Consider the following 15388-nt stretch of genomic DNA (forward strand, 5'->3'; position numbering starts at 1 on the left):
ACGGAGAAGACGAATCAGTGACGGACATGCCATGGATCGATAAAATTAAAAGGAGAAGATGCAGGTCGGAGGAGGATAGAGGATAGAGGACGTACCAGAGCGCGTGAGGGAGATACAGAGCAAAGACACGAAGAAGCAGCCACCCACCACTGCTACCGGCGATGGCGACGGCGCAAGGTGGAGGTTGGCTCGCCAAGGTCGAGGACGATGGCGGCGTCTTGACGCAAGGGTGGGAAAAGTGGTAGCCAAAACATGGCTCGGTGTGCGGCGAAGCGAGGGGATTGGAGAAGGGAGGACGGGAGGTGGCGGGCCAAGCCGGAGCTGGAGGTGGGAGGCGGCGCGAGCGACTGTGGGATGAGATTGCGATGGGATTGGAAGAGGAGGAGCTCGGGAGGGGATTGGGCAGGAGGCCACCGAGTCGCGACACGAGAGGCTGGGCCGGGAGGGCTTTACAGGACCCATGGATAAAACGCGGGTTTACGGGAGGGCCTCACGCCCTGGACGGAACGGCCGGCCGAGATCGCGCCACGTCACCCCAATCGGACGGCCGAAAATCCAAACGCTTGTGAGGCCCCCTATGGGGGGCATCATATACACCTTTAGATGCTGCTGCCTGATAACCTGTCTCGTATCCCTCCCGCACCCCCATAACCCTCCCGCACCCCAGCCCTAACCGCCGCCGCCGCCGGTAGCGCCGCCGGGGCAAAGGCCCACGGGGCGTGGCGGCGGCGGGGGCTCCTCGTCATCGACGCCTAGTGATGGCGGCCGGATCTCCCTCCTCGATGCATGACGGGCGCGCGGATGAATCGGGCGGCGGTGTCCAGCGCTGCGCCCCCTTCTCCCGTCGGCTCCCCTGGCGGCCGGCGTGTGGGATGGGCGGCGGCGGCCAGCGCTGCGGCCTCCCTTCTCCCGTCAGCTCCGCAGCACTCCGGCAGGGGTTGGTGGTGGGTGGCGGCCAGGCTCATGGCCTGCGCCAATCCCCCCTCTTGCCGGTGAGTGGAGGCGATCTCGGGTTTCACCCGCGACACGAGGTCGTCCGGGGCAGCAGCCTTGGGTACGACGGTGGAGGTGGCCCTCTTCTTCGCCGGAGAGGGTCGGCATGCAGTTGGTGGTGGTGGATCTATCGATCTATCACCGCGTTCCGGCGGTGAGATGGAGATGCTTGAAAGCCGGCGACGGAGTCACCGGTGGAAGGTTGGCATGGCCAGCCCGGGACGGTCGCCGACGTGGGGGTCTGACCTGAATAAAGGTGGTGGTCCTAGGGTCTCTCTTGCGTGAAGAGGAAGACCTACTGGAGGCCTGGACTCGTGATCTAGCCGGATTGTTGAGTTCCGGAAGGTTCCGCCGGCGAATGTAACAGTGCTTTTTGCCTGAAGTTTGCTGGATCGGTGGTATTCGGTCGTGCGCACCCATGCTTTTATTCCGACCGATTGGTTCTGGAGGGAGCGGCGCGAAGCTCTTTTTCTGTGTTGACATCAAGTGACTATGGATCCATGATGAAAGTCGGAAGAAGGGGAGTTCATGAAGGCCGGAGGGGAGGACTAGCTAAGGGAGGTTCAAATCTCCGCGTTGTTGAGGGATTTGCTTGGTGTTCCGGGCTTCACAGCAGTGGTATGAAAGTGTGAGCGACAACACATATGAAGTTCAGAGTCCTACCTTTCAGGGTGAAAACCCAAGGTCTGGCTTTAACTGGTTGTGCCTGGCAATGATCTTGTTGGAGGCATTGTTTTGAGAGCGGGGACTATCTTCAGGGTGAAAATCTAAGATTTTGGATCGGGCGACGATGGTGTTAGCGCACTGTTCCCTTCTTGGAGGCGTCGTTTTTGGAGAGTCTGTATTATTGCTGTTGTTAGGCCCGAGATACTGTAGCGGGACTTTTGTTTCTTAGTTTTCTTTTCCTTTTTTTGGCTGTGTGCATCCGTAGTGCCATTAGGGTGGTGCGTTGTTGCAGAGGCTGGGTGTAATTGGTATCGTTTTGATATTAATATATTCCCTTTATCGAAAAAAAATCCTTATTGACCCACAGAAAGCCCTGGTATCATAGAACGAGATCACCCAAGTCTCCGACTGGGAAGTCGTCTCTTGCGGTACCAAGGATCCGCGTAGTGTTGTCTCTCTTCGCAAAGCGAATGGAGGATTAGCCGGGAAAATTTCTCCTTGGCTTGGTAACCTGACGTTCATGAGAAATCTAATCACTTAGTCCCTGACCATGTTCATCGCCTCCAAACAATATACCTGAGCAATAACGCTCTCTAGGAGATATAAAACTGAGTGCTTCTAGGTCGGTAAATTTCGAGCCAACACCACTGTGGGTTGGTAAATTCCGAGCCAACTCTACGGCATGATGGTAAACTTTGAGCCACCACGTTTGTAAATCCAGAGCCAGCACCATCAAAACCCATATTTTAGTTTCAATAAATTTAGTGTTTCCCAGTGAAATTCTAATTTTGTTCCCATATTCATGTTCTTATGGTTCCATATTATAATTGATGAGTATTAATGTACACATTCTTGTGTTTCATTGAATATTAGGTACTAAGTAAATGACATGCATGGGAGATGGGAGTAGCATCTCTACACCACTTGAGCACATCACATATATTCATAGAATCATAATTAGTCGACACTTTTGGTTTACAAGAAGTTACCAGCCTTAGAATATTAGTTGTCTTTTACACATGTCTTTTTTTGAGATCACTTTTACACATGTCTTTATCCCAGCCTTTGGCCGTCTGAAAATGTACCTTTTCTTTCATGGTCATGCTAAGAATGTGCTAACTTTATGTATCTTTACACTCTAACAAGATATTACTATTTGTTGTCATGGATGTCTCTATGTACAAAGATAACTTTCCAAATTTTAAATAATATTTCAAATTTAGTTTTTTTTTAGTGTACCGTGGTAGCATTTCATGTATGGTCGATACATGGGGTTTTACACTTTTGGTGGCAGCGTGGCTGCCTGGCTGGTGCCCATCGGATTAGGGTCTGTTCTGATCTGGTAATAGGCAGCGGGTATTGTGGTGGCGACATATTGCTTTGTGGAAGTGGCGGAGCAGGAACACGTCCCAACATCTGCAGATGAATAACAGGAGTTGCATTATGTGATGTAACGGACATAGTCTAACATACCAACATTTCAACGAAAAACTAAATGAATTTATGAATTGAATAAATTGCATTGTTTCATCATCAACTATTCCAAAACAAAGATGCATCACGCAACACTTTTTGATTTCTCGCCAAGGGTGTTAAGGATAAAAGGAAGCATTAGAATCCACCATTGCGGGCTATGATCAGAGTAGGGTTCAATAATTTCGGATCATAAGGGTTTAGGCACCCACTATTAGAAAATAACTTATCCATGGCGCACCAAAATTGAATTATGTGGCGCATGTGGTTTGCATTTTTAAAAAGTAAAAAAATTTAAAAGTAAAAAATTGAGAAAATAAAAAATTAAATAATTTGGAAATACACAAATATTTGAATTTTTTGACCATCAAATCACACTACGAATATAAATCAAATGATATCATAATGATAACTTTCCACTAGGTCTCCCATCCTCAAACTCCACCAACCGAGTCACGCTTAACATTTAAATTCTACGAGCTACCCTTATACTACTAAAGATCTTATTAATATTAGTATCATCTCAACCCTTTTAAGGCTTGTTTGTGTATATGTGTGTGTAGTTTATGTGCGGTATGTGTATATATATGTGTGCTTAGGTGTGTTTTAAAATTTCTCAAAAAATCAAAAAATCAAAAGGAAATTCCAAAATTTCAAAAAATGGAAAAACATCATTTTTTTACAAATTTTTAAAAATGTATTTTTTAAAATTTTAGCAATGTAAAAAATAAAAAATTAAATTTTAAAAAATTCAAAACATTTACAAAATTTAAAAAATATAAAAGTTAAAATTAATTTTTTTGAGAAATCCTAAATTTTTAAAAAATTTCAAAGAAACTAATTTTTTTCAAAAACAAATCTTAAATTTCAAAACATGGAAAAGAATCTTAAATTTCAAAAAATTCTAAAATTTAAAACTAAAAGACCAATTCAAAAAACTATAAAATCAGGAAAATTTTAAATATTAAATATTAAAAATATTTTTTTTGAAATTTCAAAAGAACTAATTTAAAAAATCAAAACAATCCTAGAAGTTCAAAAATTGGAAAAGACTCTAAAAGTTCTAAAATTTCAAAAAAATCTAATTTATTTTTTTTTAAAAAATGTGGCGCATATAGAAATATGCACCACCATAAAATTAAAAAAATGTGTATTTTTGTGGTGCATATCAATATGCACCACATAAATGCGCATTTCTGTGGCACATATATGCCACATAAGTACACATTTCTGTGGCGCATATGGTTTGCATGCGCCACAGAATTTCAACAATTATGTGGCGCATGTGGTTTGCATGCACCTGAGAAATATTTTTGTGGAACACGCCTTTTTAAATGTGCCATAGATTTCATTTCTATCTATAAGCGTTTTCCTACTAGTGACCATTGTTGGCATCAAACTATTTTTGAAGTATCCAGAAATACTTCCGTTTCTAAAAATACTGAAATATTAAATACTTTAAGGTGTTTGGATCTCATAAATATTATTGTTTTAAAACTGAAGTAGTCTCTAAACTGTGGTTGTTTTTGAGGTATTGAAGAAAGAGATACGACCCTCTTTTTCGCCCCTAAAACTGAGAAATGAGAAAAACAAAGTATTGCTTTGCCAGACACTGAAATACTATGATATTTATACACTTCAGTTTTAGAAAGACTACGTTGCCAAACAAGATAGTCCAAAGGAGAGAAATGGACAGAAAGAAGCATTACTTCCGTGGTTTGTAATTACATGATTGTAGAATGTGTGCAGGCAAACTTTTATTACTTTGACCTCTAGTGTATGAAAACAATATCTTTAGATTTCTCATGACATTTTTTTTGTAGTATCAAAAATTATAGGTACAAAAAGCAATGTTCAAAGATACATATTAGAGGCTGTGCCAATGCATACAATCGCATCTACTAATAAACCGATGTGAGCCTACTCTTCGTGTACCACTTCAATACAATTCTTTCCTCCCTGCAGTTTTAAGGAACCGTGAGCTTTATTAGTTAGGCAATAATGTTCTTACAATTGATTGCAACCAATATATCACATGTTTATGGCTCTCACCGCAAATACCTAGGAGTGCACCCCAACTGATTGAAGAGCTTACTTCGGATGGTCGTCCTATAATCAGCTCAATGTTATTTTTAGGAGGTTGATAATATAAACCAAGGAGTCGACTGAACCCATATTTATTGAAATATGGCTTTCATAGTGAACATTTATCTTTTCCTGCTCTATCATTAAGGAGAAAACCTTTTGCCCATCTAGCCATCCATGTACATAATAAACCTACTTATGCGTTGTTAAAATAGAGATACTTCTTTTATTTTTCTACTCCCATTTGGAACAAATATTCATATTGATTTTTTTTTACCTTTTTTGGTTTTTTATAACTGAAACGGGATTATGATTTAAAATTTGAACTCCTATGATAAGAGATTTAAGTATTAGGTAACTGCATCAACGAAGCATAGGGTTTGCAACGTCCAGGCACACAAAGTGCAAATAACATGTTATTGGCTTGAGTTGTTTTAATTAAAAAAAGATGGTCGACTCGCACTCTTTGAAATAGATGTTAGAGTTTTAGATTAAGCCTTAATACTTGTTTTCTATAGAATACTGATTTGGAGCGTAGAAAATAACAAAATAAAGATATATGTAAAATGTATTTTTATACTAGTTACATAAGTTAATCATATGTGCTTGATTTTTCGACTAATCTTAAAATTACTCTATCATGTAATCACACAAAGTATGACCATATGTGATGGATCTGTTTTTCTTGACACGTCCTCCTTTAGGAACTTGTCGAGGGGGTTAATAGTACAGGTAGGGAACACATTGTTTGAATGGATTACTACATATTTTGTCGACATTAAATGTTGATGTATACCTTGACACTTGGTTATTCTCGACATTTTGGTAACTTTAGCTTAATATCAGACAAGCAATGCGTGATCTGATACGATGTCGGTGAACCAGAGATGTGGAATGAATACTGCCATTCTTATGGCATGTGGTTGCTCTGTTTCCTGTGAGGAAGTTACTGAGGCATTCTAAGACACGGAAGGAAAGAAGCCCGATATGCCCTTGCTCGTTTCGCTGCTTGTGTAAAGTTTTGTCTTTACTCAAGTATTCCACGAGTATTCTAAGTACTCATGGAACGCAGAGTAGCAGAGTACTGCTAGTGTCATCTAAGAACGTACGCAAATGTGTAATGAGCTACAATGCAGTTTCATAAAGACAGGGATGCTAGTAAAGATGACAATGAATATTGCAGTGCTTGTGGTTGCTAGAGACTCAAGGACATTGTCTTTTTAATGTGACGAACTTGTTTTCCTGCATTGTAAGACAGCGAAGGAAAAGAAAGCTCCACGAGCCCTCGTTTTTGCAATGCTTTGTTAAAGGTTGGCCCTTGAAATATATGACTATATTTTCATGTCATGAAAGTACACACTCATGTTCGGCTTGGGAGGCATAGGGAGAGCACAAGCGAGTGTCGCAGGGTCCGCAAGGATTAAGAACACGGATATTGCGAGAACTTCAGAACGCCCAACCCATCAACCATTAATTAATTGACAGGGTGGACAAACTCCAGTGGATGGGCACTAAGTACGAACATATTTGTATGTTCCGAGCTCGAATCCCTCCTAGTATCATCTCGTAGGATGTCTGTTTTTTTCTCTTTGAGCTTGTTAGCACGCCAGGTTGCCCAGTTGTTCATTCGTTTCTTCAGGAAGGCATTTCTCTTTTAGGAAAATTCTAGGCACGGACTCTGCTTATCTCCGCCAGACCGTAGTACTGTATTAGAGCTGCGTATGGAATGAACTTTTATGCTAGCATTCGGACAAAAGAGCAAAAACCAAGCATAACGCGCTTGCCCTCCTATCGCCTTTCACAATCGGTCCGTGGGAGGTTTTGTGTGTCGCGGTAGTGGTGGTTTTCCGGTGCTGCCGGCTGCAGGTGGCTTGGACGCAGCCGCCCGCAAAGTTTTAGTTCCAGTTCAAACGAGATCTTTAGTTTCGGTTAGAGACACCAACCTTGACAAAAAGGATTGCGACGGGCTACCTCTGATGCAGAAACCTTTAGTCCGGGTTGGTGTTACCGGGACTAAAGGTAGGACTAACGGTTTTCTATGATTTTTTTTTGCTCCACCCCCAAGTGGATCGACTTGTTTTAGCTTTGTAAAATACAAAAAATTGATAGAAAATTAAAAATTAAAAATCATGTTAGATATAGGTAGGTTAAGTGATCTAGTTATTATGAAAAATAACAAACATAAATTTTAACTTTTTTTTTTGGCAAAAACACAGTATTTTTTGGTAAAATGGGAACATCTCTTGCATACGAACTCGAAAAAAAAAGTTTACTATATGAAAATGTATCTACACAAAAATTTACATCCGAGTTCACCCCGTTAGCCAATTTTTAGATTCTCAAGCTGCCAAAGGAAAATATGAAATTTCCAGGTTTTAGGTTTTGCAAAATATAAAATTTAAAAATTATTGGTATTTATTTATTCATGGTTATTGTTACATCATTACTTTTGTTTATTAAAAGAATTATTTGAAATTCAAATAATAAATAAGTACAATATCGTGACCAACATGTGATATGATACTAATATCAATAACGTACGCACAAAGCACTTGGAAGTGGGACGGAAGAAACTAAGAAGTTAAACGTGCTAGTGCGAACAGTTTGAGAATGGATGACTGAAAGGGAAAGTTGACCACGAGCAAGTAATTTGACTAGAGATTAAGTGCACTTAGAAACTAAACTGGTCAAATAACACCCCCCTAAAATTAATTCCGTTGTGGTGAATACAAATAAATACACGTGGAGAAAATAACACTCTCCAAAAATAATAGAAATTCTAAAAGAAATAGAAAAAAGATAAAGTGAAAAAAATTAGAAAAAAATTGAATACAAGTAAATACACGTGGAGGCCCTTAGTCCCGGTTGATGTTATAAATCGGGACTAAAGGCCCTTACCAACCAGGATGGAATCCCCTTTATCTACTAGTGATAGAATTCCGCTCTGTTGTTCTCTATTTGAAATCATATTGAGAAAACCATGTCTTTATGCTTCTAACTGTATTCTTGCAGGACTTAAATCACAATATCACACAATATTCTTGTAATGATCGTTACAGAGTTAACAGAACACTCTTCCATTAATTAAGTACTGGACATAATTGATACAAGCACTATACAATTTATCAGCTCAATGAACAGTGATCGAGTCACTAAATTGGTAACCTACTGTGGAAGAACGCTAGCTATATGCTGCTGCCACTAACTTCACTTGCTAAATTGATAACCTCGTCTTCTGGTTCTTCCTTGGCTAAGCTGTATGCCGCAGCGTTTGTATAACTGGTTAAACCTATGGGCTTTATTAATTTAAAGTCGGGCATGTTATTGCCTTTTGTCTATAAAAAAATTCGTCTGCCAGTGACTGGGGGAGAACCAGAATAACTAGATTTAGATGTGCGCCTTGGCGCACGGTCCCGTGGAGCTCGTGCGAATGTATATTTTGTCTAATGGCGATAAAAATTAACTACCAACATGAAAATAATTTATTTAGGTTTCACAAAACGTTGCCAGTAGGTTAAAATTAGGATAAATCAAACGAAACTATAAACATAGCAGCAAAGCAAGTGTACTAAATAGGTGAGCAATATCAGACAGATACATGGATAGAATCATTGTGTCTTATGCTTTTCTACTATGATAGCGGGCACTATTACATTTAGGGTCAAACCTTGGCGCGTGGACCTTCTTTGGCACCGACGAATATTATGTCAAACACTTATTATTACGCTTATAGAGTGAGGTAGAAACCAATATTAAATCATCGTTTGAGTACCACAATTTATATATAACCAGCTATTCATTTTGTTATACAGAAGTGGCTTTTGTTGTCATCGCTTTCTCCTTAATATTTGCTTCATACATATTTGGTTTCACCATTGGGAATCAAATTTGCAAAGTGATATTTATCTGACATTTCTCCTTAATCTTTGCTTCATACATATTTGGTTTCTCCATTGGGAATCAAATTTGCAAAGTGATATTTATCTGACATTTCTCCTTAATGTTTGCTTCATACATATTTGGTTTCTTCATTGGGAATCAAATTTGCAAAGTGATATTTATCTGACCTGTCAAGTGATATTTGTAGATTATACAAAAGCTTCTCATTTCCTATCAAGTGATATTTGTACATTATACAAAAGCTTCTAAATTTCTCTTACCATCTTGTTTCATAACCGAATATCATTTGACCATGAACATTGTATTGCACTGAAATTATATTCTATCACGCGCGTGTTTAATGTGCAAAAAAGAATCACCTCTTCAAACTCAACCGGAGGTACCACCTCAAGCACACCTTTAGACGCAATCCAAGGTGGTGATTCCTGGAGCAAGGCTCTCTTAACAGATCAGACGATAACAGTCTTGTCATCGCTATACAAAATGCAAGAGGATATTTAGATTGAACAAAGTAACTCTTTATAACTAACACATAAAGATCGAATCAGTGAAAACGTGCGTAGGTCTAGTTGATTCGAAACAGAGCATATAAATGTGTGAATGAACATAATGCATAGAGGATGGATAGACACACGGTGGTGTAAAGCGAACAAATCTAACAAAGACAACTATCTATAAGACAAAGAGTCGCAACATCCCGTAGCAGCCCACAACCTGAAACAATGAAAATCAAAGACATAAAGTTAGATGACATATATTTCTTAAGCACCTCTTTGTGATTTTCTCCAGCTCAATAGCTCATCTAGTTAGAGCAACGAAAATCAAATTAGGTTTTTGGAAAATCAAAGAGAAATTCGTAAATTAGCAACAAATTTGTTTCAACAGCTCATCAAGTTAGACATCAACGAAAGTAAAAGATAAATCACACACAATCTACAGAACAAACTCCGCTTCTCATATGACCTTGGAGCCATCTTAGCTTGTCCTTGGCCAGTGGAAAAATAATCCTTGCCCTATAGGATTTAGTATTGTCTTCATCAACTCCTCCACCTTCGCCCATCATTCCCTTAAACTAAATGAGAGACAAACATTACTTAACAACTACCATAGTGTAGATGTTCTGCAAGTGAATCAGTAACCATCAATATGTCAAAGCTACATAAAAAGCTGGAACAACCACAATAGAAACAAAAAACTGCAACTAAGGTGAAGAAATATTAGTCAAAAAATCTATAAAGGCGTCTAATTATTTACTGAGTTCTTAACCATGTATGAGCTAAAATCCTAGTTTCCACATGTCAATGTCAGTTCAGAGCCTAAAAATCTCAGTAGCATTTGTTTGTCAAGTGAATATTTTGCAGGCATGACATCAATAAACAGGTAGCTTTTCTAAAAAGGGATGAACACAAATCAAATTCTTAAGAGTGCTGCTCGCTGGCTCGATTAGTGTCATAACTCATAACACCATGTGAAATTAAGTCCTTCTCTTCTGCATCTTCAATCATCCCGCGGAAAAAAGTGCATTGTGGGTTACCTTTCTTTCCTGTTTCCTCTAAAAGAGGAACAACATTGCAGGTTGGATGGAAGAAATAATTAGGATGTACTGGACTACTTGCATTAGATCCATTGTTTCTAGTTCAAAGTAACACAGTTTATGCAGAAATACTCCATTTCAATTTGGTGATAAATTGAGGTACTACATGATTCCCAAGACATGCAATATCCATATTGCAGCAGTATTTTGGTCAGCTTCTTCTAATGCTCTTACACAAAATATGAACATAGATACAAGTACCATCATGTCACATTATAGAATGTGACAAATCAAGCTAAAAAAATCATTCACAACCGCTTGCTTTGTTTCACAAAACTGCAGCAGTGTATATTGGTATTACTGTTAAAACAAGGATATAAGGTAAGTGTGATAAAGTGAAGCTATGACATGGAACTCACATTTGAAGAAGAAAGCCTCTTCTGCTGCTCTATTCCTGGTTCACCACTATCGATCAAAGGAAATACCAATCACCTATTCATCTATCATTAACAAATCCTTGTACAATCGGCAGACTTAAGAGAAGTGTCACATTAGCTCTTACGCTTTATTAAGGTGAAAGCCAAATCAAGAAAGAGAATTAACTCCAGGAATAAGTAATGTGAAGCGCATGTTAAGTTGTTAACCTTTGATCCGCAGGTAACTCATCCTTGCCATTGGAATTGTCATTTTCTGTGTCCACCCTGCCCTGAAGTTCGGTTGCCAACAACAACAATGAGATTGTAGTTGATAGTTTCAAGAGAAATCCCATACTACAAACTCCATTACCATCATTGTCACCACCATCACCATTGTCAGAGAAATCATCATCACCTTCACCACCGTTGTTGTCATTTTCAGATTGTTCCTCTGTTCTATATACTCGCTTGTCAATAACTTTGTACACATCACCACCACCTAACATGAAAATCGTAATGAATTGAACGGTGTAAAAGAGTTCATTACATTTTGCTCGATGGAACTGATACGAGCAAGAGAATTATCAATATTGTACAAATAGTGCCTCTGTTACGTTTGCGTGAATTCGACTTTGCTAGCTCAATGTGCAAACAATCACCATTCTTGGGATAAAAAAACAGATCCCTGAAAGGTAATACATAATTGTTTAGTTACAATGACAATGAAGTATCAACACTATATGGATATAGGTATGAAGTTAGAACGTAAAATTTATAAGCTCAGAGCAAGGTAATTTCTTGCTACTGTTGCATGCATTGAACTTGCAATTTATTATTGGAGACGTGTGTCAAGCTTATAGCCTACTTATATGGTTAGGTTTTCATGACTTGATATACTACTGTGTAGTGGCCAAAAATAACTGAGAGTCATGGACGCATGATTTCTCTGACTAAAGCAAGCATATGACTTACGCAACAAACAGTCAATTCGTCACTTCGAATATGGATTTTAATAGTGACTAAAGCTAGCCTTGTGTTCATTGCATTAAGAACTGCTCCTAAATTTATGTTTGCATTACCATAGAAAAAATCTACATAGAAGAACCCGGAAAACGCGGAAGGAAAATGACTCGCACCAGAAAATAGCAGGACTTGTGGCGCTCCGCAAAAGGCTGCAGAGAATTAACTTGGGCGTGGACATTTGTGAGGAGGGCTAACCTGTTCACAACCGTCACTTCTTAGGCATGAGAGCAAACACATGATGTGCGGCAGATATACATGAAACAAACCACAAAGACAAGCAAGCAAAGCATCCTGAAGCGGGTCTAGAAGACGAGTTGGCATACCTCGGCGAGGAGCAATCCAGGCCCTGCGAAATTGGACGTTGCGGCCGGAGCTAAACCCAGATGGTGTCAGTATGAAGAAAAAAAAAATCAGTAACCATCAGGCACCAGAATGGAGCCATCTGCAAGGAACGCTAAACAGAGAAAGTAAAAGAGGAAGCATACCTCACGGACCATGGAGCTTAGCAATTTATTTTATACAAAACCAAATACAAAATAACAGCAACAGCTTCCTTCCCGTCTTCCTACCTTCAGGAGAGCGTTGATATGTTTCTACTTTCTTATTTGAGGACAAAAAAAAAAATTTAAAGATCGTCAACTCTCGTTTTCTGTAAGATGGTGTTGCCCTGATAATACATATAATTCTTCGAGCACATAGTAACATTATCCAACGCCATAGAATCAGACTCAGATGGAGTATATTCTGATGTAAAAAGGAATAAAAGGTAATATATCAATATGCAGTAAGTATAAGGTAGAAACCAATTGATTTTAATAGAAAACTTAACCTGAAAAATCATCAACAGAAGATTTTACTGCAGATGTCTTTTGTGGTATTCTATAGTGTTCATCTGAATCCAAAGAAACAGAAGTCAAGGCAAAAAAAAAAGCATTGACAGCCTAACCGTACCAATAGTTTGCTGATCTCAACATAATGGTAAAATGGAGAACTAAACCAAAACTTAATTTAGATCATGACCCAAGAAAAAACATCGAAATCGTAATGAATTACCAAATACGAAGAAAAAACTATCTTATTTCATTCTGGAGTATATCCCATAAGCTGATAAAAAAATAGCATGTTCAAGGAGATCACGCAAGTGAAATAACTGGAGTTGATAGCAGCAAATTAGGATAAATGATACCACCAAATAAATGTAGAACCATCTTTAACCTATCCAATATGGAGGAAAACCATTCCTCCCTTTTTAGCCCGCGTGAGTACTCTCTTTTATCCTACATCCACAACAATAACGCCACGCAACTTAAAACCCAACAAAAGGACCAAACCGTATGAATCTGAGTAGAAGTATCACCTCCAGTATTTTAAAAAAAAAATCCTAGAGCAGCAGAAGTAAATACTGGCTTTAGGGTAACCATATAGGAATATCTCTTAGTATGCAGACCATTGGAAAGAAACTTTGAAACACCTTTCAATTGTTGTTTATTTGCAGGGGTCAGAGGATTTCCTGACATTGCATAGTAGAAGGTAAGATGGGAGGGTGAGTTGTACCTGCATGGGATGCAAGAACCACGAAGAGTACTCCGCACAAAAGAAGGTCATGACAGGAACGGTGCATGCTTCTTGCCTAGGCCAAGGCAGCCATGGATTGACAAGCCATCACCAAGAGCTAAGTTGATTGTAGTGGGAAAAGATGGAGAGATGAATCTTGAACTTGGGCTGAAGATTAGAAAAATGATGCAGTAGCTGATCTCTTCTTAAATTCCATGTCGGCTCTCCTTCAACAAACCAGCTCCGGCCTGCCCACCCTATAGCCACTCAGCTGATTCTCTGCAATTCCATGTCATCAGCAACAACTCCTAAAGACTTGTCACACTGCAATTCACAGGACCTTGTATAAAAAACCAACAAGGGTCGCACCTTCCTTTCCCCAGGTGAGCTAGCCAGCGAGTACGCCAACACAATAACCAGATATCCGCCCACCACAACCACCACCATGAGGACCGCTAGAGCGGGCGCGGCGCAGCAGGCCCCTTCGACGTACACGCCCAGCAGCGAGCTCCTGCTTTCCTGGCTCGACCGCTACCCCGATGCAGCGCGCCCTGATAGAGTCCCTCCACGTCTTCAAGGGCCGCGCTGCAGGAGACGACGCCGCCGAATCCCCGGTCGAGGACATTGAGCGGGATCTGGCTGCCAAGCTGGTGAGCCACTATCCCATCGCCGGCCTCCTCGTGTTGTCCGACGTCGGCGAACTCGTGGTGGACTGTACCAGCGAGGGAGTGTGATTCGTGGAGGCCACCGCGTGCTGCACCCTGGAGGAGGTGGACTACCTCGAATACCCGCTCATGGGCTTCTCCCCCGCGCGTCAACCGCTCGCCCCATGGCGTCTTGTTGCTGCTCGCCTGGCAAGGCGACCGCTGGTGTGGAGGACGACGACGGAGTGCGAGACCCTGTGGCGGCCGACGGGATTTGAATGAGGATGCAGAGGATTTGGGGGAGATAGGAACGAGGAGGGGATTGGGGAGAGGAACGGATGGGGGAGACGACCGGGGGAGACCCACATTTTCCCCTCCTCTTGAGCCAAGCATGTGACGCCACGTGGACCACAACTAAGGAGAGCTAGGGAAACGTCCAAGCATCACGCGCCAGGTTTCCTATCGTGGATAGGCTAGGAAGCCTCCGTGAGGGGGCATCGTTTACACCTCTGGATGTAACTGAAGAACCTTCTTAATAGGTACTGTGCATGCATGCTGTTTAACACACAAGCGTGCGCGCACACACACAATGTCAGCTAGTAAGAGCAATACCCATTCACTCCTTATTACGAAAATATATTAGACTAGTCACAATGCATAGTATCATATAGAAGTATCATGCATATGATACTACTACATGTTACTATCTACACAATGCATGGTATCATATACTAGTATCATAGTCTCCTCTCCATATATTAATTGTTTTGTAGAATCTCAATGCAAATATATGTACAGAATTTACTTGACATTAATTTTTCTAGTAGTATGTGCTATGATACGGTATCTACCTATGATACTAGTATCATCTCTCTCCTCCTTAATAGCACTGCCACATCAGCATTTTGCATGCATGGAATGCATGATACTACCTATGATACTCCAATTGTGGGTAGTCTTAGCAGCACTCCGTGTGTCATGTCAGCTAAGAGCACATGCATGTAAATGAGTAATCCGACTAAGATTCTATCAATTAAATGCTAATGAGAATAAGGAGGGCAATGAATATTGAATACTAGTGCTTATAGTTGTCCAGCCTC

The 15388-nt window shown here is 40.5% G+C and overlaps 1 protein-coding gene across 12 annotated transcripts; it reads right to left on the minus strand.

The window, feature by feature from the left end:
• Positions 1 to 9037: 9037 nt before the first annotated feature.
• LOC124703659 lies at positions 9038 to 14610 on the minus strand. 12 transcript variants are annotated; one of them, XR_007003202.1, is made up of 7 exons: positions 14014 to 14610; positions 13645 to 13923; positions 12920 to 12982; positions 12576 to 12834; positions 12414 to 12463; positions 12204 to 12285; positions 10518 to 11752 (listed from the first exon to the last, which is right to left on the minus strand). XR_007003202.1 is itself a non-coding variant. In XM_047235884.1 (4 exons), exons 2-4 carry the CDS (start codon positions 12266 to 12268, stop codon positions 11283 to 11285), a joined length of 429 nt encoding a protein of 142 aa, XP_047091840.1. In that variant the 5' UTR covers positions 12269 to 12285; positions 12414 to 12529; the 3' UTR covers positions 10518 to 11282. The 12 variants fall into 12 exon arrangements, 1 of the variants encoding a protein (XP_047091840.1); XR_007003204.1 differs by having other exon boundaries at positions 10518 to 11357; positions 11438 to 11518; positions 11615 to 11752; positions 12576 to 13923; XR_007003205.1 differs by adding an exon at positions 9038 to 10189 and having other exon boundaries at positions 11071 to 11752; positions 12576 to 13923.
• Positions 14611 to 15388: the final 778 nt, after the last annotated feature.

The sequence above is a fragment of the Lolium rigidum genome, chromosome 3 (genome assembly GCF_022539505.1).
Source record: "Lolium rigidum isolate FL_2022 chromosome 3, APGP_CSIRO_Lrig_0.1, whole genome shotgun sequence".
Classification (NCBI taxonomy): Eukaryota; Viridiplantae; Streptophyta; class Magnoliopsida; order Poales; family Poaceae; genus Lolium; species Lolium rigidum.